The sequence below is a fragment of the Telopea speciosissima genome, chromosome 4 (genome assembly GCF_018873765.1).
Source record: "Telopea speciosissima isolate NSW1024214 ecotype Mountain lineage chromosome 4, Tspe_v1, whole genome shotgun sequence".
NCBI classification, from domain to species: domain Eukaryota; kingdom Viridiplantae; phylum Streptophyta; class Magnoliopsida; order Proteales; family Proteaceae; genus Telopea; species Telopea speciosissima.
The window spans coordinates 5828088-5849916 of NC_057919.1; the positions used below are offsets into that span (position 1 = coordinate 5828088).

The 21829-nt window shown below is 40.3% G+C and overlaps 2 protein-coding genes across 3 annotated transcripts in view; one reads left to right on the forward strand and one right to left on the reverse strand.

Moving 5' to 3' along the window:
- Positions 1–21359, forward strand: part of LOC122657668 — a 30538-nt gene extending 9179 nt beyond the window's left edge. The window contains exons 2-4 of one of the 2 annotated variants that reach the window (XM_043852442.1): positions 4034–4040; positions 10707–11014; positions 20831–21359. In XM_043852442.1, coding sequence (XP_043708377.1) covers positions 10712–11014; positions 20831–20950 — 423 coding nt within the window. In that variant the 5' untranslated portion in view covers positions 4034–4040; positions 10707–10711 and the 3' untranslated portion in view covers positions 20951–21359. Of the gene's footprint in view, positions 1–4033; positions 4041–10558; positions 11015–20830 lie in introns of those variants that run through there. The other variant, XM_043852441.1, reaches the window with a different exon arrangement.
- LOC122657667 (lysine-rich arabinogalactan protein 18-like) lies at positions 2519–3983 on the reverse strand. The gene is made up of 3 exons (XM_043852440.1): positions 3791–3983; positions 3234–3745; positions 2519–2688 (listed from the first exon to the last, which is right to left on the reverse strand). Exons 1-3 carry the CDS (start codon positions 3924–3926, stop codon positions 2605–2607), a joined length of 732 nt encoding a protein of 243 aa, XP_043708375.1. The 5' UTR covers positions 3927–3983; the 3' UTR covers positions 2519–2604.
- Positions 21360–21829: the final 470 nt, after the last annotated feature.

The window sequence follows — 21829 nt, forward strand, 5'->3', positions numbered from 1 at the left end:
AAATTTACATCCCATAAATTTTAAAATTTCTATAAAATCTCATTAAACAACTCAATTGAAATCAATGAAAAATGTGAACAGACGCTAATTCGGAGGCTTGTCGGTTGAAGTGCTTGCCCCCCAGGAGGTCATGGGTTTGACTCTCCTAGTCATATTTGCACCAGCCTATGAGCCAATAGGAGAGTGCATGGAACATTAAAAGGTGTGGCATTTTTGCCTTTCATGTAGGGTGGGGCAGTCATTTCGCCACCCCCTCCCCTCTCTATCTGGGCTTTTCCGCACTCCCGAATAGATTTCTTTTTCCCCATTGTCTTGTACTTATAAAAAAAAATTGAGGCTACCTATGTGCTATAATGATGGACCTTAATTTGATGAGTATGAGAACTACTACCCTATCTTCTTATCAAACTGATATTATATTTATCTCTACTTGATTGAACATCGGTTATCTGGGACCTTAATTGTGTCTAATATACCTTTGGAGTTTGGCCTATCCTTTGCCGAATGCATTAAGATTTTGATGTGAACCCCAAACTGGTATTTCCTGGGTTATATCCCTTTATTTGATAAAAATGGTTTTCAAAGAGATAAATCACACGCGAGAATTATGGGTTAATTGTGCCATAGCTATGATTTTGAATCCTTTTTTTTATCATCCTCTTTACTAATCTAACCATGTGGGGTCTCCCATATGAATGATATCGTTTTCGAACTCCTCAATGGTTGTAGTGCATAAATTTCTTCTTGTAGGAAACTCTCTCCATTATTTAAAATGTTAGTTGAAAAATCATAATCGAGATTAATGATAGTTGAGCCACCTCTTTCTAATTAAAATCTTTGATCATTTTGTTATCAACTATTTATGTGGTTTATCTAAGGGTTTCAAAATCAAATCGAAACTAAATCAAGCCGTTCAAAACTGTAAAAAAAAGTTTAATAACTGGTTCATTTTTTATTTTAATTTTTTGAATATTTAATTAAATGGTTTAAATCATATCAAAACATTTTAAAACCGTTTAAACCAATGGTAACCATTTAAAATCAATTAATACATACATACATATATAGTAAGTTAAGTCATTCATGATTAGAATATACAATAAACAATTATAACCATATATAATTATTAAAAACATATAAACAGCTATAATCTTATAATATTATAAAGAAAACATATAACAATAAACATTTCAATTCAATGTTAAGTTTTCATCCATTTCAATAAAATATTATTAGAAGAGCAAGAAATCATTATTAGAATACAAAAAATTACAAAAAAAGCTGATAAAGCCATTCAAATCAAAACTGTTTACCAAAAAAAATGTTTCATTTTTGAAACCGTTAAGTTAAACAATTTGATTTTGATTTCTACCACTAAACATGTTGAACCGAATCAAATCAAACCGTTAAACACTGATATGTTTATCCCAAATTACCTGGTCCGATACACCACTAGGAATCTTCTGTCTATTTTCATTGATTTGGTTGGGGGTGCAAGTTTGGCCCCATTGACTCGAGCTGTGCCCAAGCCCAAACAAGGCCTGGACAGAGATACCTTGGCTCTGAGGGGTGGGTCAGGGTTGGGAATTTCTAGGGTCAGAACCAAGCCGTGTCAGGGTTGAGGCCTTAGGCTGAGCTCGACCCTACCTATACTTCTTGTTTGATAGAAATGATAAATTTTTAAATCTTGTGTTAGATTTGATGGGATTGAATATGTCTTTGAACAATCAAGTAAGATCTGTGCAAATGCTTCCATCCTCCTATTTATGTGCAAGAATGTGAGAATCCAAAAACAAAGATGGAAACACTAATCAAATTACACATAATACACTCTTACAGGTATTTAACTAGTTGTGTTACTTTCATCAAATTAGTTGATGCAAAAAAGACATTAGATTTATATCCATATTATGGTCATGACATCAATGACAATGTCACTGCCTCTAATGACCTTAATCCTTTGTAATATGATTAGAAGAATGCATCATATTAGATGTTTTTGGTTCTAGAACTAAAGAAGTCTGGTAATACTTTGATATTTTGATTTTCTTAAACTGTTGTTACCTTTCACAGTTCACTATGGAAAATGTTAGTTTGCTAACAATCTATGTGCTTCTTCTTTTCTCAGGCCAGGATCAATCAGGGTCAACCTGACCCAAATTGAGGGTGGGTCAGGGTTGGATTGGGCCTGGGCCTAGCTTAAACTCAAGCCCGAACCAACCCCAACCTGTTGTAGTCCTGTTTCTGCCTTGTGGTGGTGGTGGGGAGGAGAGAGAGATAGATCTGACTCAAATTTTACATAACATATATCACACCCAACAAAAAATAATTTCCTTCTTACATAAATTACGAAGCAATGCTCCCACTTTTCCTTGCTTCAGGGAAAACATAAATTTTATCTGAAAGAATCCCATCCAAATGTGTAATGATCCACCCACCATATGATCTGAAAATAGCTCAGTGGCCGCCCCCAATCAATATCAATAATAATCAAATTTGAAACAGAAAAAAAAAGTGGGAAATATACAACCAAAAATAAAGAGAATTATATGAGAGAACTGAGAAGATCGGGCTGCTCTGCTGTACGTTACTGCCTCTCGCCTACTACACAAACAAAGCGCAGAGGAGAGCAGCTCCTCCCAGAGTCAACAACATGTTCTGTAAGCCCCATATCTTCTCTACTCCATTCTGCAACACCACAGCAAATATACTTTATTAATAAAGCAAAAAAATTATGGAACTAGTTCTAAAACGAACTGTGCAAGGGTCAGGCCCCGACCAACAGGTCCAAACATACAATCATCAGATGTGACCCCGTGGTTGAATATTTGAACCGTTGTAGATTTGAAAGTGAAAAACAAAAAAAACAAAAAATCACATATAAACAAGGCAACTACAGCTGCTATCATGCACTTGGGGGGGGGGGGGGTGGGATAAACAGTATATCGTACAGGGTGTGTGGGGCCGCAAACGGTAGAAGTAGGCCCAGTGCTGAGTCCGTGTGTCTATTTATTGCTTCTGCCCACCTCGAGATTTGTGTCATCTTTAAAGAAATTTTAGCCTCTACCCCGACCGGCCAACCCCCCCAGCTGGCAAAGTGTTTTGACAGCTGACAAAGCCAAATGTGGGGCCTACGCTTGGTCGACCGTTACCTACTTTCTAAGTTCTAACTTTTAGGCTTTGGCCCTTTTGCCATAGCCCATAGCATAAGTGTGGAAGGACAAGGAACGTACCGCATTCTCGTCCGCAGCTGGACCGGGAGCCATAATGTCAGAACTTGGCCCAGGCGCCTCAGTGGGCGGTGCAGGAGGGCTCACATGAACGGGAGACGGCGCCGGTGCGTGGTGCTTCTTCGTCTTCTTCTTCTTCTTTTTACTCGGCGCCGGTACAGGTGCAGGTACCTCCGCAGGTGGTGCCGACACAGGTGCTGATGGGGTAATTGCCGGTGCAATTGCCGGAGAAGTTGTCGGCGCCGACACCGGAGAAGGCAATGTAGGAGTAGGAGATGGCGGAGAGCTCACCGGGACTGGAGAGGTCGGAGAACTCACCGGAACTGGAGTTGGTGGAGCGGTCACTGCCGCTGGTGACGAAGCAGGTGTTGCAACTGGAGCTGGAACCGCGTGTTTGGGTGGAGTTGCCTTGGGAGCTTCAGCTGGCGGAGATGAAACTGCCTTCGGTGGAGCCGCTGTTGGTGTCGCCACTGGGGCTGGGGTTTTGGACGTGGAAGGCGCTGTTGCAGCGGCGGATGGTGATGAAACTGGTGTAGTTGGAGGCGCTGTTGCAGCGGCGGGTGGTGATGAAACTGGTGCAGCTGGAGTTGTCGGTTTTGCCGGTGTTTTAGTGGGAGCTGCGGCAGGGGCTTGACCGCCGACCCCAGCCACCGCAATGCAGATGAAGATCAGAGCGCAGATGCTGCTCCGTTCCATTTTTTGTTCTCGTAAACTTTTACCTGATAGCTTTTGTTGCCAAGAATACAAAATGGAGTAAATGGAGAGATAGAGAGAGATGACTGTGAGACAATGAGAGTATAGAGAGGGTGAGTGACTATAAATAGAGAAAATTGGTTAATGCACGGGTGAGATAGAGAGAGAGCATTACGTAAAGAAATTTCAGTATTGGGCCCCACGCGGTAGTAACAACCAAAAGAGGCCAACGAGCCATGAGAATTGAGAGCATATGGGCTTATCTGTCGCCCTTAATACACAGTCTACCTTTGTCGGGCCCACCGATCCATGTGACACACTTAAATGGTGTTGATGCTGCTATGTCCAATCACGTTATGGCACCCGGCAGAAACGTTCCTTTTGATGTGATTTTATTTCCTTTTTAGTTTTTAATTTTTTGTTTTTAGCATTTTTTATTTCCATTTTATTAACTTCCTCCAGTACTGCATCTGTTTATCATATAATTAATGCATCAAATGAAATCTAATTACCATATGTAATTAATGGGAAAAAAGCCAATGTTGTTTATTGCAGATTTTCTTTAAACAGCTACTTCAAAAACAGAATTTCAAACTTAATGTATAGCTCTTTGATTAGATTGTACCAAGGTGATTGCAAACTCAAAATCAAAAATCAAAAATAAAAAATCAAATTGAAACATGATTTAAGGCATTCATAAATTTATTGATGTATCAATCAATACAATCATTTTTGCTAAAGACCGAAACTTAATTCAACCCTGTATATGGAGTCCTCGTGCAAGTTAGACTTCTACTAAAAGTTTTTCAAATCAACTCAAGGATACTGTTCAACAACAACTGAACTTATGATGCTTCTTCCAAGATTCAATTAATAATTTCATTGAGTTAATTCTTAAAAAAAAAGAGTTTTTTATATACTGGCCAAAAGGTGTATCATTTTTTTTAATTTATATTTGATACAACCCCAATCTGTATCAATATTACATTGTATCAACTAAGACCGATATGGACATCAATACAGAAATCTAAAACCTTGTTCTTACTAGAATGTACACAATTATGTTGATAGTATTATTGTGACCAAATTTCTCTATTCCTATCTATATTAATGTGGCCTACTATTCTCTTGCTACTATCCTTAGTAGTAAATTATTGTCCCTTTGTCTGATCAAAAGCATAATCGAGTCAACCAATGTCACCTATGGCCATCTTATTTGTCACCATTTCTACGGTTTAAGATTAGTGATTTATGAAGATGAAAACCTAAATTTTTTACCAAACTGCTTGATTAGTGGAAGAACTTCATCCTTTAGACAAAATTTATTATTTGGAGAAGGATTCTCCAAGCTACCGAAATAGGAGGAATCTCTTAATCACACCAATGGTGGTAGCAATGACTTTGATAATAAAGAGGTTAGAATGGTCAAAGAGGATGGAGCAAATAATAAATAATTATGAAATGATGTACATCAAGCACATTAATTTAGGTATTGGTATCATATTGGTGTATATATAATATTGGTATAAGATTAAAATTGTTGAAGGGTAAATTGGTCAAAAATTAGTAGTATTGGTATTTTGACATGCATTTAAGTATTGATATTGTATTGGCATTGGTATATATAATATTGATATAGATTAAAATTATTGAAGGGTAAAATGGTCCAAAATTAATAGGATTGATATTCTTTTTAGGGTAAAATGATCCGATCTTTAATCCAATAAGGCTGGTCCATATAAAAAATGATTGCACACCTTCTTATATATCATTATTCATGTAAAAGGATGATACGTCAAAAAATACCTCCCCTCCAATTATCAAATTTCAAAAGGGATTTTCTCATTTGCCCATATATATATATATATATATATATAAATAAATAAATAAGGGTGTCGATTTAGAACGTCAATGGTGGTTTCCTAGTTTAACCGTTGAGCGAGATTAAGAAAATTATTTGTGAATATATTTTGGTTGAGAAAATAAAAAGAAAGGCTGAAATAAAAAATTGAGGTGTGGGTTTTGCAGAACATCGTCACGTGTGGGGCCAGGTCGATCCGAGACGCAAAGGAAGGGGATTCGGTGTGATAAAAGTGGTCCCTACTACTCCCGAGTCCCGACAGAGGACTTTCATATTATCTCACACTCTCGGGTAATAACGGGGAAAGTAACGGGCGGTAGACAAAGACATTATATTATCATCATTTGGGAAGTCTGAGAGCGACGGATGACAGCTCAAACGCTGCTGGTGCCTTGTGGTGGTAGACTGGTAGGGTCCAAAAACTCTGTTTTCCTTTTGTTTTTATGGCAATCCCTCTATCTATGCACGGTGCCACGGTGGGGTAAACAAAAATCGGTTTAACGGTCACATTTTCATATACTTTGCCACGGTGGGGTAACCAAAATTGGTTTAACGGTCACGTCTTCATGTAATTTAGGGGGTGACCTTACATATGGTAAAATCCGACCGTTAGCTTATTTAGATCCCGTCGTTTTTTCTTGGTCGCGGCATGGTCCCAATGGACATCAACGTCTATGGCGTTGAAGGATCATTATCCTCTTCAGTTTCCTGTCGGTACAGTTGTCCGGTTCCTGGTCAGACATGACGATCTAATCCCTTATTCAAATACACTGTTCGAGTGAGGTTAAGTTGTCATTTTTGCCTTCCTATGAGAGGAACTGGACAATCATACTGGGTAGGGAACCAGACAGGAAAAAAATTCGACGTTGAAATTTTTCCTTTCAGGTTCCTTGTCCTGTCCGGTTGTTCGATTCCTCTCATAGAGGGCGAAAATGACAACTTAACCACACCCGAGTAATGTGTTCGGGCAGGGGTTAGGTCATCATTTCCATCCCCGTATGAGAGGAACCAGACAACTGTACTGGGCAGAGAACCTAAGATGATAATGATCCGTTCGTGAACAGCCCTGCTAGATCGGTTGATTGGAGGTTTATCGATTGAAGTGTTTGTCCCTAGAAGGTCATGGTTCGACTCTCCTGATCACAGTTGTGCCATGCTCCCCCTCCCCCTGGTAGTTGTAGATCTGTTGGTTTGTCTTAGCCTTCCGTTTCTCTCTTAGTTGTAGTTGGCCATGGGCCTTTGATTAGGGAAAAAAAAAAGGTATGTGGTGACCAGATAAAACTGGGTCGATGTGTTTAGAACTTAAATACCTTCTTTTAATTATCATTTATCTTATTCTCAACAGATTTTTGGGAGAAGGTTGGGTATGTGTTATGTTTCGAGTTCCTGAGCGTGTAAATGAGGCAGATGAACTCAAACTGTTAAGGATATTTTCCTCGGACAAGTATTGTAACTTTCTTTTTCCCTTGTTCCTGTTTCTCTAACAATGAAGCTAAATTAGAAAAACAATTGTAATCCTAAGCCAAAGCTTTTATTTCAAATATTTAGTACCAATTACATTATCCAATAGGTAATTTACAGATTCCTACCTCCCTTCGATAACTAATTCTCAGGCCCTGTTTGTTTGATGGGGAGAATGGAGTGTGGATGTTGTGGGACTAGGTTTTGTGGGTTGAGGAGCATGGGAGATATATTTATTTTTCCCATGAATAGTAACCAAAGTCATTTGTATTTTGTGGGACTTTGAACAACATAGGGGTGAGATTTTTAATGTCATTCATGAGCTTTTGTAAGTTCACTTGCACGTCCCTCACTCAACACATTACAATGAAATACTTAGAGAAAAAATAGGAAAAAACCTAAGCACATAACACAGTTTTCAATATATTATGGATCATAGGGCTGAACATAGAAGGGTAAAGGGGTCTTTTTCAAGCAAGAAGAGAGGATGACACATGCCGGCAACTTAGCAGTGTGCCAGCCTTTTCCCAAGATTTTTTAAGATAAAAGTATAAAAAGATTTAAAAGTAGCATATTTTCAAGTATGCATGTGAAATATCACTATTACCCTAATTGAAGAAAAAAAATTATAAATTACTCTAAAATGATAAAAAAAAATTAAGATTACAAATTATTTGACACTAATTCCCAAACTTTAAAGTGATACTTGCCATTCTTCCTAGAAAATCAGTTATTCTTGAGTAATTCATATAATCATATTTAATTGACAACCCTAGGGATTTTAAGTTATCCGTATCGATTTGCATCAGTATTAGTCATATAATATCGATACGTATTGTTGTCATCAACTGAAAATTTAAAATTCTTTTTTATTTTTTATTTTTAAAATCTATATCATCAAAATACCGGACCAATTCCAAAATTGATATTTAACATAACTACAGAAGGGAGATGGTTGCTTGCCAGCAGGGCCCCTGCGCCAGCATAGGGCTAACCTAACGGTTCACATTGGATTGTATCTGGGCGTGGAAGCCACGCTGCCGGGGATGTACTTTTCCTAATGGTTTGTCTTGAACATTGGGCTCAACTTAACCCAGTTTCGCCTGAAGTAGAGAGCTTTTGTCAGGTTGAGTCTCACGATTCACGAGCTTAAATGGATGAAATCAGGGTTGTCATATCTCAGTCCGAGGCAAGGAATCAGGAATATTCCGGATTCAGGATTGGATTTGAGACTATGGGTTGGGTTTTCAAAAGTCCGGCCCAGTTTTTGGATTTTTATCGGCTCCATTACTGACATGGTCCATTTTACTTCATTGTCGACACATGGCATATTAAAATCCAACGGTCAGATTTAAAAAATGACATTTATTCCCAACACTAACCAAACCCGAGTTACCCATTCTCTCCCCTCTCTCACTCCTCCCTCCTCCTCTCTCTCTCTCTGCTGCGACTCTCCAACAACGACGAGCAGCTTCGGCGGAAACTCTCCCCAGGACATATCAAAGCCCAGCAAATCGTGGGCGCAGAGATTTGGGAGGAAGAAACGCGAACGGAATAAAACAAGAGCCCTTTTGATAAAAATCCGAGACACAGCTTTTTAAGAGTTTTGAGAGACTTATTAGAGAAACTGGGTCGACAGGAGTCACTCAGCAGCCCTGAAGTTGCCATTTTGCTTTGTCTTCTTCTTCCTCCCAAGTCTCACCTTTGCAGAGGCCTCAATAAAATAATTCATTTGCCCATTATTCTCTCTCTCTCTCTCTATCTGTTCAGGTATTTCCATCAAAGAACACAAAGCAAATAAAACCAAACCTCTCCTTTCTATCTTTCTCTTACTCTTCTTTTCTGCTTTTTATTTCAGTCAACTCTTCGTCTTTGTTTTTCAATGTTATACGATCTTTTTCTCTTAGATGGCTCTTTCTTTCGACGCCCTACCTTTGAGGCTTTGATATCGTCTCCTCCGATGCCGACTTCCCTCTTTTGCCTTTCTCACTGATCCGTCATCACTGCCCACTGAAATCCTCCATAATTTCTCTGACGGCCAACCAAACGGCTTTCATCAATTCTCCAAACTGAACTATGCTCTCGGTTAATCTCTTCTCTTGTTCTCCACCCAGCCAAAAATTGAGTTACTTGTTGCTTGAGCCAACGACCCAGGCTCAATCTCAACCTACCGAACTCAATTCTGCTGATGGGCTCACATGTTTGTCTGCTTTGTATATGGACACACTTGGGTTGATGTCAGAAGGTTGTTATGTGAATCTTGAATCTTCTCTTCTTCCTAAAGGACCCAACTGGAATGTTTCAGAGGAGCTTCAACAGCCAATATCTCGACCAAAGACCCGGTTTTTTCGTACCATCCTCGCATCAGTACTTTAAAGGAGTCCCCAAATTTCCCAAATCAAGTTGTGGTTCCACCTGAGAACACTAACTGCAACGTGCCCCTGCGGACGGTCTGCAACACAGGCGATTTACATGTTAGAACAACCACCCGTCCCTGCTTTCTTTTTCTGCCTTCTTTCCTGTATTTATGTTATATATGGGGCTCTAATGGTTTATTTTCTTTAATTGGGTCTTTTAGAGAATCACACGAACACACTCGAATCATGGATTTTCTTCCAACCTGTTAGCTGTATATAGCACGATCACTGAGGAAAACCAACTTCAAAGTAGGAAGGGATAGCCCAGAAGAGAGGAAACAGAGAATTCATAGGTACAGAAGCAAGCGCACACAGAGAAATTTCAACAAGACAATAAAGATAAAAAAAATGAGAAGCCTCAGGAGAGTTTCCGCCGGAGCTGCTCGTCGTTTTTGGAGAGTCGCAGCAAAGAGAGAGGGAGGGAGGAGTGAGAGAGGAGAGAGAATGGATAACTCGGGTTAGGTTAGTGTTGAGTGAATAAATGTCATCACCGTATGATTTTAATATGCCATGGATTGGCAATCTAAGGATGTAATGGAGCAAAATAAAGCATGTCAGTAATGGAACAGATGAAAAATCCCAGGGTTCCTGAGTTGCAACTTGCAAGTTGCAAACCCGTCTCCCTTACTATGGCCCGGTTTAAAAAAATATGACTAAATCACGAATCACACACAGCATGAACGGCGATTGATTGTGTTTGATGATATAACATCATCATCCTCTACATGAACCACAATGAGGTGCCACCACACCACAGTGTTTCATGGCTCTCTTCCTGGCTACTTCTCTATAACGGACTTGGGGAACTCTTGACTCTTGAGCGTCTAAAGAAGTAAAATCCTTTCCTGATTCCTCTCTCCCTATCTTTGAAAGGATATCCGAAGGAAGGCGGGTTCTCAGTTCTCTCACTTTGGGTTTCACACTCATCCGTTCATCCGCAAGCGCAATCCTTCCCTCCATCGCTACCTTTTTTCTCCCGTAGCGGCACCAAATCGATTCTTCCTCTTCTGCTTCTGTTGGAGGGCGAGTCCGCGTGTACAAAAGAGAAAATGGCAATGTCGTTGGGATGTTGTTGGTCGAGCTTTGTTGGGGCCAAGTCCTCTTCCACTCTCCGCCTCGCTGCTCTTCCTCCTCCTCCTCCCCCTGCTACCCTCTGCATGGTGCGTCTTGTTACCTCCGCTGATGCTTCATCGAAGCCTGCTTCTTCCACGACGGGGAATAGACAGCCTAGGGGCATCACCAAGCCCAAGCCCATTTCTCCTGCAATGCAAGAGCTTCTCGGCGTCCCTGAGATACCTCGCACCCAAGCTCTCAAGCAGATTTGGGCTTACATCAAGAAGCACAACCTCCAGGTTCATCCACCCCCCCCTCTTATCTTCTCTATCTATCTCCCAGTATAAAATTCCTTCTTCAATAATCTTAGTTGGCTTTCTGCTTGGTTTACACCGTTTATGCTTATATGTTATTCGGTGCTTCTTCTTTTTCCCTGTTACAGTTCAATGGTTTGGTTTGTTTAATGGGGTGCATCTTTCCCGTGAAATCTTGGTATGACTAGATAAGGTTCATGTGTGCACGACTACTTGTTTATCCAGAGGGCTACAAATCCTTAACAAGTAAAACTTAAACCCCGTTTCCTGAATATTATTTAATGGGAATGCAATCTTTGATCTGTTGGTCAGATTTCTGATGTTGCAAGGCGCCATTTTTTTTCGTCTTGGATTGGCCCTTGCTGCAACGACCACATACCTGGTTTTCGACATCATCCCTAAAACTAACTGTCCGTTTCAATGATTACATATCCCACAGTGTTGCAATGCATATGGAGGTAAATAACTAAATATGGAGGATTGTTTGCCAGTAAACTTTTACCCTCCAAAAAAAAAAAGAAAAAAAAAAGCCAGGAAACTGCGTAAAATATTACAAAAATTATCTGATTGAACGAAGTACAGGCTACTGCTGCAGCAGTGGACAGGCAGCGACTACAAATCTTTATTTCCAAATAGAAATTACAACAAAAGGAAGTCAGTATTGCCTCTCCGGACCTACTAAGGCTCTCTTGGGTTCAATTTCAATTTCACATTCATATTGATTTCTTAAATTAGTCAATGAATGGGTTTTTGGTCAAGAAACTGAAAATTCTTCGGTAGAGAAGAAAGAAGGAATGAAATTTTGGGAAATCCAACTGCCCGTGCCCCTGGTTGAGCTTATCTATGGCTGAAGAATGGGAGAAGCTGTGGCAACTGATCTCTCTTATACTCTTGCCTCGCTCCAACAATTTCCCGCCATTCTCGGTTGAGCTTATCTACAACTGAAGAACATGTTGATACTTCAAGAGAGCTGTACAGACGCATCTGGATAGCTTGTCATCTAAGCACCTGCTGATTTCCTGGCAATCAACATAGCAATGAGTGGGGAAGACACCACATATCACCCTACTTCCATCAGGGTTCACCATCTCTCCTGATTGCGGGCCAGACCAAGGGGAAGGAGCAGCCGAGCAGGGCTATCAACAAGCTCAAATATGCAAGGGAGTAGGTCAGGTGGTTCACTGATACCATAGACATTTCAAATACTTGTGAGCAGCTTGCCATCTGCAAAGCTGAACCTGGAGTCGGTGGCAACCGTTAATAACCTTATCAGCACCACTGTCCACCAAATAAAAACTGCCTTGAATTGCTCTAGTTCCAGTTCCAGTTCCTGATAGAGCTGCAAATGCTGGCATATATAATTCTCTGCTCCCCCATCTTTTACCTTCTTAAATATACTGGCTAGAAGAACTTAGAGCTCTTGCTGGTTGCATTCAATGGAGTGAGACATAGGGGATGGGTGTTGCGATAGGGATGGGGGCGGGGTTTGCGAGCAGGGGTGGGGGGGGGGAGAGGGCAGGATGGCCCACCCCTTTTGCGACAGAGGTGTGAGGGGGTTTGCGACTAGTGGTGTAGCTGAGGTGGGATGTTGAGGTGGATAAGTATCAAGAATAGGGAGGATAAAATTAAAACATGAAGAAACCTAGGTAGTACTACTGATGGTAGAGAGATAGGGATAGTTGTTGGCCCCAAATATTTTTTTAAAAAAATAAAGTAATGTTTTTAACAGAATATAGTTGTTAATTTAGTCCAAAATTCTAACACGAAAGTTTGTAGTAGAATTACTTGAGATACATCTCAAGTTAATTTGATTTCCATCTATTATATATACAACAACAACAAACTCAGCCTTATCCCAACTTAATGGGGTCGGCTACATGGATCCAAAAAAAAAATAAGGTAGGGAAATGAAGAGATGGGAAAAGAGTAGAGAGAAGAAAAATGAAAAATGACAAGTGAAAGATGGGAAATAAAGGAAAAAAATGAAAGATGGAAGATGAAGATGATAGCAAGAGGAAAAGGCACAACCCAACAAGTCAGGAGAATCTCAGCTAAATGGGATCTCCTACATGGATCCTTGCCCTCCAATATACTCTATCCAAGGTCATACTTGGAACAAGACCTAGACTATGCATGTCCTTCCTTACAACTTCTCCTATGGTCATTTTTGGCCTGCCCCTATCTTTTTTAGCTCCTTCAATTAGAATCATATCACTCCTCCTTACTGGGGCATCCTTAGGCCTCCGTTGGACATGACCATACCACCTTAAACGACTCTCTCGGAGCATGTCATTGATCGGGCAACTCCCAAGTAAGCTCTAATGCAATCATTCCTTACTTTATCCTTCCTAGTTTTTTCGCACATCCATCTTATCATCCTCATCTCTGCTACAGAGAGCTTCTCAATAAGATACTTCTTAACTGCTGATCATTTCGCCCCATACATCATAAACGGTCATACAATAGTCCTATAGAATTTGCCTTTTAAGCGTTAAAGGAATACATTGGTCACACATCACTCTGGACGCACCTCTCCACTTCATCCATCCCACTTTAATTCTGTGTGAAACATCCTCCTCTATGCCACCTTCTTTATTTAAGATTGACCCCAGATGTTTAAAATAGTTACTTTGTGGTATCTCTCTTTTTACAATTCGCACCATGTCGGTATCCATCAAAGTATGATTTAAATTACACATCATATACTCCGTCTTCGTTACACTAATCTTAAAGCCACTTGTTTCCAGCTTGATGATGCAGAAGCCAAAACCATGATTAATTTGGCTGTTCTTTGATTTTTCGTTGGAGCCTTTTTATTTGTTTGTTCTTTTAGCCTAGGGTTAAACCAGTCTTTTTCATGGTTTATCTTCTTAGTTCCCCTCCACGATTTTAGAGGGATTAGTATTTTATTTTATTTGTTTTAGTTGTTTATACTTATACTCCTATTTAGAGTATAAGTCTATTCTATGTTTTATAATTAGGATTCAGATTAGGAATCCCAACTCCTAATCTGATTAGGATTGCTTTAGATTGATTATTTGTAAGGCCTTTTGGCCCCCCTTTATTATTATAAATAGTAGAATCGTGGGAGGCTCCCCCTCCTATTATGTTTGAAATTTTGTTTCTTCTTGCTTGCTTCGCTTCCATGACTGCTCGCTGCTTCTTTGTCTTTTTGTGTCATATCAAGACCCCTTGTGAGTTATATCAAGGGCTAGGGTTGGAGAAATCCAGCGACTCCTTGCATCTCGCAGATCGGAATGTTCTTCTTCTTCTTCAATCAAGCTCTTCGAGTTGCTGCCATTGAAGTTCTTCTATTACAAGTAAGCTGTTACAGAATTATGCAATTAATTAGTTCCTTCTTATTCCCTAACCCAGCCCTACATCCTCTATCAATTTCCATAACCCTCAACCCCATTAAATTTGCAACTCCTATTTTAACTAGGATTCCTTCGTAACTACAGATCTGACCATCAGTTTTCATTAAACTTCTAACCACAGATCCCTCACAGCAGACCTTCCACTCGACCTAACCTGCAGCCTTCATCTCAACAACTAAACCCTAATTTCCTCTCTTCTCCATTACACCCCAACAACCCTAAACCTGCCTAGACCTAACCAGCCATCCAAATCATCCCATACTTCAGCCGAACCCTATTCCCTACCTCTGTGACACTCGGCCAGAAGCTGTTGGCCTGATTCCCTCTAGAAACCCTAGATCCCTTTATCCTCTTTAGTCCTAAAACCCAAAACCCTAACCCTAATATTCTGAATTTCTATTTCTTATTTAAACCTAGTTAGATCCTATACTAATAGACTCCTAGAAACCTGCAGACCAATATCCAATAAACCCTAACTCAATCTCCCATTCCTAACCCTAACTTCTGCCCTAGTAACCCTAATCTGTCCATTCGGCCAGCCCTAAGATAGAACCTGGTCCTAAGTGAGATTTATTTCACCTAGGCTTCATTAAATTGGTATCAGAGTCATGGAAGAACATGGCAACCCTGCTGTGGACCCCACACAACCACCCCCACCCGATTCCCTTGTTGCAATCATGACTATGCTGCAGAAGATTTCCACAGACTAGCAAGCTCTTGGTGATCGAATGACAACAATAGAACAAAGGCAAGCTGTGCCTCTTGTAAGCAACCCTCTATATGTAGAGGAAGACAGATTCCAAGTTCATTCTGAAGTACATGGAACTTTGGGAAGGGATGAATATCATTGAGGTCATCCCAGACGTCACAAGGACCACAGAGATCAGTCTAGACATGACCGAGACTACAGGGATCGACGTAGGTATGACAGAGATGACTATAGAGAAGACAGAGACAGAACTACTGAAGCACCTCGAAGACCTAACTTTGAGGAATTTTTGAGGTCCTACTTCACTGGAGATGAAGCTACTAACCGGCGGTTCGATACACAGAAGGTCAAACTAGAATTGAAAGAGTATGATGGGCATGGTGATCCACAAAAATTCTATGACTGGCTTGCTGCCCTAGATGACTACTTTGACTGGTATGATTTGCCTGAAGACCGAAAGATGAGACTGGCACGCACTAAACTAATTGGCTCTGCTCGAGAATGGTGGCGCAAGGCAGAGCGGGACATGGAACGTGAAGGTAAAGCATCTACCAACTGGGAGGATATGAAGTATGATTTGAAAGAGAAGTACTTACCAAGACACTACACCGCTCAGATGCAAGATCAATTCAACTCCCTTCGTCAAGGGAACATGATTGTATCCGAGTACATGCAAAAGTTTGACTCTCTCTCATCTCGCACTGACACAATAGAAAGTGCTACTCAGATGTTGTCCCAATTCCGGTTGGGATTGAGATCTGAAATCCTCAGAGCTATTGGTGTTGTGGATATTCTGGACGTCAAGGATTGTTTTGAGAAGGCATTGAAGGCTGAAGAATTATTGGTTGGGAATAGAGGATTTGATTCTTCCACTGAGGGTACTGTCAAAACTTTTTCAGCATTCAAGTCTACTACCACTAGTCACAATCGAACTGGAAATTCTACTGCTGGTCCTACTCGATTAGGCTACTCCGCTGGTAGTTCTTCCCGTCCTCCACGTGCTGATTATAAAGGTAAAGCTCCCATGGACAGCAATGAACCCCACAAGTGTTTCCATTGCAATGAACTTGGGCACTATGCCAAAGATTGCCCACAAAAACATAGACCTGTTAATGTAGCTGCCAAGGCAGAGGAAACCTCTGAAGAGCACGATGAGCATGGCATATATGCACTACCCCCTGATAGTGATGAAGACTTAGACCGTCACCTTGAAGATCTAGATGGTGGTGCTCAAGGTGTCCATACAATTGCTCCAGTTCTCATGGATGATGCGGTTGATTGTGACAAGGTAATTGGGAACATTTCACAGGGAGACAGTATCAAGCAAGTTGCTGTTCTTGAAGAGGTGGGGCTGAATGAGAAGGTTATAAATATTGAAGACCCTATGGAGGTTGAACACATTGATGTTGTGATGCCCCCTTGGTTCTTCGAAGAGAAGGCCCCACGACTTGAAGACCATATTCCCACTGTTATAACTTCAACAGAATTCTGCCAGGGAAGTGTTGAAGCTGCTGCCCACATGTTACTTCCTCCTCCTCATCACAAGGTTCGTGGACGAGTTTCTTCACACAAGCATGGTACGTGGACTCCCATTCATGAAGTCAACAAGCTCAGCCCCAAGTTGCCAGAGCGTTGCATGGATTTCACCCATTCATCGGAGATGAATGTTTCTAAGTCGGGGAGAGTTGATGCAGAAGCCGAAACCATGATTAATTTGGCTGTTCTTTGATTTTTTGTTGGAGCCGTTTTATTTGTTTGTTCTTTTAGCCTAGGGTTAAAACAGTCTTTTTCATGGTTTATCTTCTTAGTCCCGTCCATGATTTTAGAGGGATTAGTATTTTATTTTGTTTGTTTTAGTTGTTTACACTTATACTCCTATTTAGAGTATAAGTCTATTCTATGTTTTATAATTAGGATTCAGATTAGGAATCCCAACTCCTAATCTGATTAGGATTGCTTTAGATTGATTATTTGTAAGGCCTTTTGGCCCCCTTTATTATTATAAATAGTAGAATCGTGGGAGGCTCCCTTCCTATTATGTTTGAAATTTTGTTTCTTCTTGCTTGCCGCCATGATCTCTTTGCTTCTCTGTCTTGTGTGTCATATCAAGACCCCTTGTGAGTTATATCAAGGGCTAGGGTTGGAGAAATCCAGCGACTCCTTGCATCTCGCAGATCGGGATGTTCTTCTTCTTCTTCAATCAAGCTCTTCGAGTTGCTGCCATTGAAGTTCTTCTATTACAAGTAAGCTGTTACAGAATTCTGCAATTAATTAGTTCCTTCTTATTCCCTAACCCAGCCCTACATCCTCTCAATTTCCATAACCCTCAACCCCATTAAATCTGCAACTCCTATTTTAACTAGGATTCCTTCGTAACTACAGATCCGACCATCAGTTTTCATTAAACTTCTAACCACAGATCCCTCACAGCAGACCTTCCACTCGACCTAATCTGCAGCCTTCATCTCAACAACTAAACCCTAATTTCCTCTCTTCTCCATTACACCCCAACAACCCTAAACCTGCCTAGACCTAACCAGCCATCCAAATCATCCCATACTTCAGCCGAACCCTATTCCCTACCTCTGTGACACTCGGCCAGAAGCTCTTGGCCTGATTCCCTCTAGAAACCCTAGATCCCTTTATCCTCTTTAGTCCTAAAACCCAAAACCCTAACCCTAATATTCTGAATTTCTATTTCTTATTTAAACCTAGTTAGATCCTACACTAATAGACTCCTAAAAACCTGCAGACCATTATCCAATAAACCCTAACTCAATCTCCCATTCCTAACCCTAACTTCTGCCCTAGTAACCCTAATCTGTCCATTCGGCCAGCCCTAAGACAGAACCTGGTCCTAAGTGAGATTTATTTCACCTAGGCTACATTACTTGATCTCCGAAGCTCTAGCTTAGTGTTAAACCATGCTTTTGTCTCATCCACCAATATGATATCATCGGCGTAGAGCATACACCACATGACCTCCTCTTGAATGCTCTTGGTTAGTCATCCATGATAAGTGCGAAAAGGTAAGGGCTTAAGGCTAAACCCTGATGTAACCCAATAATAATTGAGAATTCCTTGCCTTGACCTCCCGCAAATCTCACACTAGTTACCGCGCCCTCATACATATCTTTTATTATATCCACATATTTACTCGATGCCTCTCTCTTCACAGGGATTCGGTCATAGGCTTTTTCCAGGTCAATAAATACCATATGGAGATCCTTATTTCTATCTCTATATGTTTGCATGAGCCTCCTCAATAAGTAGATAACTTCTGTCGTGGATCTATATAGCATAAAGCCAAATTGGTTCATCGAGATATGGGTCTCTCTTCTCAAATGGGCTTCAATAACCTTCTCCCAAAGTTTCATAGCGTGGCCCATAAGCTTTATGCTGCTATAGTTATTGCAACTTTGGATATCACCTTTATTTTTGTAGATCGGGACTACAATGCTTCTCTTCCATTCATCTAGCATCTTCCTTGTGTTCATAATCCGGTTAAACAGATTAGTTAACCAATATACTCACAAGTTCCAAGTGTTTTCCACACTTCTATTGGAATCTCATCTGGGCCTGGTGTCTTGCCTGTTTTCATCTTTCTTAAGGCTTCTTTAACTTTCACTACACCAACCTTTCGTACATATCTATGATGTGTGATATCTTGTTGAATAATGTAATCCAGATCATTTCTTCTCGACCTATCTCCATTTAGTAGGTTACAAATATACTCATCGTCCTCATCTCTTACCATCACTCTTCCATCATCACCCTTGACACACCTCACTTGGTCGAAATCTTTACTCTTCTTTTCTCTCATCTTTGCTATCTTATATATATATATATCTTTTTCCCCTTCCTTTGTGATTAAGTTGATATAGAGATCCTCATATTTCTTCGCCCTTGCCATCCCCACAATCTTCCTAGCTTTGTTTCTGGCATCATAATACCTCTTTTTATCCTCTGTTTCTTTAGTCCTTTGCCATGTCTTAAAACACTCTTTCTTGGTCTTAATGGCTGCTTGGACCTCATGTCTCTACCACCAAGTCTCTCTAGGGGCATGACAACTACTCTTCGCTTCCCCTAGCAAATCTTTGGCAACCCTCTTAATACAAGTCATCATCTTGTTTCACATCACATTGGTGTCTCCCTTAAAGTTTCACTTTCCTTGTTTGACCACATTATGAGTAAATGTCCACAGGGATTCCCTTTTTAGTCTCCACCACCTTATCTTAGGGTGTATAGATTCCCTCTTCCTACCCTTTTGTACACTGAGGCATATATCCAGGACCACCAGTCTATGTTGATTTGGCTGATTTTATCAATGCAATTCCCAACCCAGAATTTAAAATGTCAGATCAGTAGCCGGATTGGACTCTACTGGTCCTGGGTTATTTTGGCTGATTACAAGTTTAACCGAGTATGCCAACCTGGTTGGTCCACACCAATACCTAAAACCTTGTTCCCAACCCTTGGTCTCTCTCCAATTTTTAGGATCAACAGTGAATTAGATCGCCCCAATATTATACATGAAAAGCTATGTGTCTTTCCCCCATGGGATGATCGCCCCAATATTATAGATGAAAAGTCTGAAGAAATTAGATGCTATACAAGACTATGATCTCTGTGCCTAACCATTTTTTGAACTCAAGTTTAATAAAAGTGGAATTTAGAATAAATAGCATAAGAAGACCTTTCATTATTCTTATAATCCCCAAGAAGTTGTTTAATGCACTAACTCCTTGCTACCACATCTTTAAGAAGAAACGACTTAATTCTAAAAACCTAAGGCAAAATGCTTGTACCCTGTAACATCTTCTTTGTTATAGACGTAGGGAAACTTCTTATGCTCCTTGGGTATTACTCTTCTGAAAACAACTCAACTCAACTCAACTCGGCCTTATCCCAAGTAAATGAGGTTGGTTACATGGATCATTTTCCTCTAATCAGCTCTATTCAAAGCCATACTTGTTACTAGTTCTAAGCTATGGATGTCATTCCTCACCACTTCTCCTAGAGTCATTTTAAGCTTACCCCCCGGCTCTTTTAGCTCTTTCAATCTGAATCAAATCACCCCTCCATACCGGAGCATTCAAAGGCCTCCATTGCACACAGGTCCATGCCACCTCAAATGATTTTCTCACAACTTATCATTTATCGGAGCTACTCCTAAATTAGCTTCAATTATTCATGTGTTACTCTTTTGAAAACCTAATAGCAAATACAAACCTTGTAGCATTGTTTCTTGAATGGCCTGTTGGCTCACTAAGGCATTTCTTTACTATCTACCTTGTGGCATTTTATATGGGGCCCAAATTTTGTGAATAGGTAGGGCCTAAGGTCCCCTTTTCACATTAAGTTTTAACCAAAACAGAGTTCACCACAGGACATATTAAAGCTTTGAGAATCCACTGAGAAATTGAAGTTTTGGAAAATAGCTGAAAACAGGACAGCAAAAAATGCAAGGGAAACACCCCATACGTGGTTTTGGGGAAGGTATTTGGTGTGAAGTTTCACACATGGTCAATGCAGACCCATACACTGTCTGCCTAACATTCAGAATTTCCCCCGAATAAAAAAACCTGGGTCCCAGCATTGCTCAAATATCATGTTTTACATTTCATGCTGTAGCCTTGATAATGATGAGTCTTCCATAAAATTTACTTCTGATGTGTCTTTACTCCCCCCCCCCCCCCCCTTGTGTTTTTCTAGGATCCGGAGAACAAGAAGGTGATAGTATGTGATGAGAAGCTGAAGAACATATTTGGAGGGAGGGAGCGTGTTGGGTTTCTTGAGATCTCTGGATTGATCACTCCTCACTTCATCAAGTGAGATTTGATTTGTCAATCTGGAAATGGAAAAAAGAAGGTGAAAGTCATCTTCACTGGGAGAAGGGAGTCAGGAACAGGAAACTGGTTTTTGTACATTTGAAGTATGTGTTTAGTTGATCATATGCTCAGAAACATGTGCCTAGTAACACTAGGTCTTTAGGAAGTAGAAGAGTTGAGTGTCAATGAGTTGTAAGTATTGCTAATCTCAAACTTGCATACAAGGCTTGGTAATATGTTGAGGTTTATTCTTCATCCTTTTTAGGAACAAACATGGAATACAACATGCTTTGTCATTGTGAATTATCTGTTCAAAATCTCAAGCTTTGGAGGAATCAGGTATCCATACTTTTATGTTTACTGGGAAGAGATTATAATGTATTTGTTGTGCTTAATATTAGTGCTTTTCACTGGGATGATCCTACACTTCTGATCATTCAAGAGAATGTTTTTTTTTTTCCTGGAATGTTTTGCAATGAATAGATCAGATCTACGTTTTTTTCTAGGGAGATGTGTTTGTGAAACATATTCAATAATCGGTGCTACCAGTCCAGATCCCCAATAATGGTGTTTAATATGAAGTACTTTGGGAAAGGCACTGAATGTTTGAAAGGTTGAATTGTTATGGAGCATATGTGTTTATTATTATAATTTAGAATAAATGAAAACAGAAAGGGATAATCGGAACAGGTCTACAGGTATACCAGAGTGGTGTTTATCATATTGGAACAGAAAATTCAATCTAACAGACCCATGCACATCGTATTCACTAACAGTTTTATTTCCTTACACCTTTTGCTTTTCACTGCTAGATCCTCTGTTTCCACTCCAAGGCCTCATTGCCTCTGAGCCCCACTAGTTTGGACAAAGCATTTTACTGTTG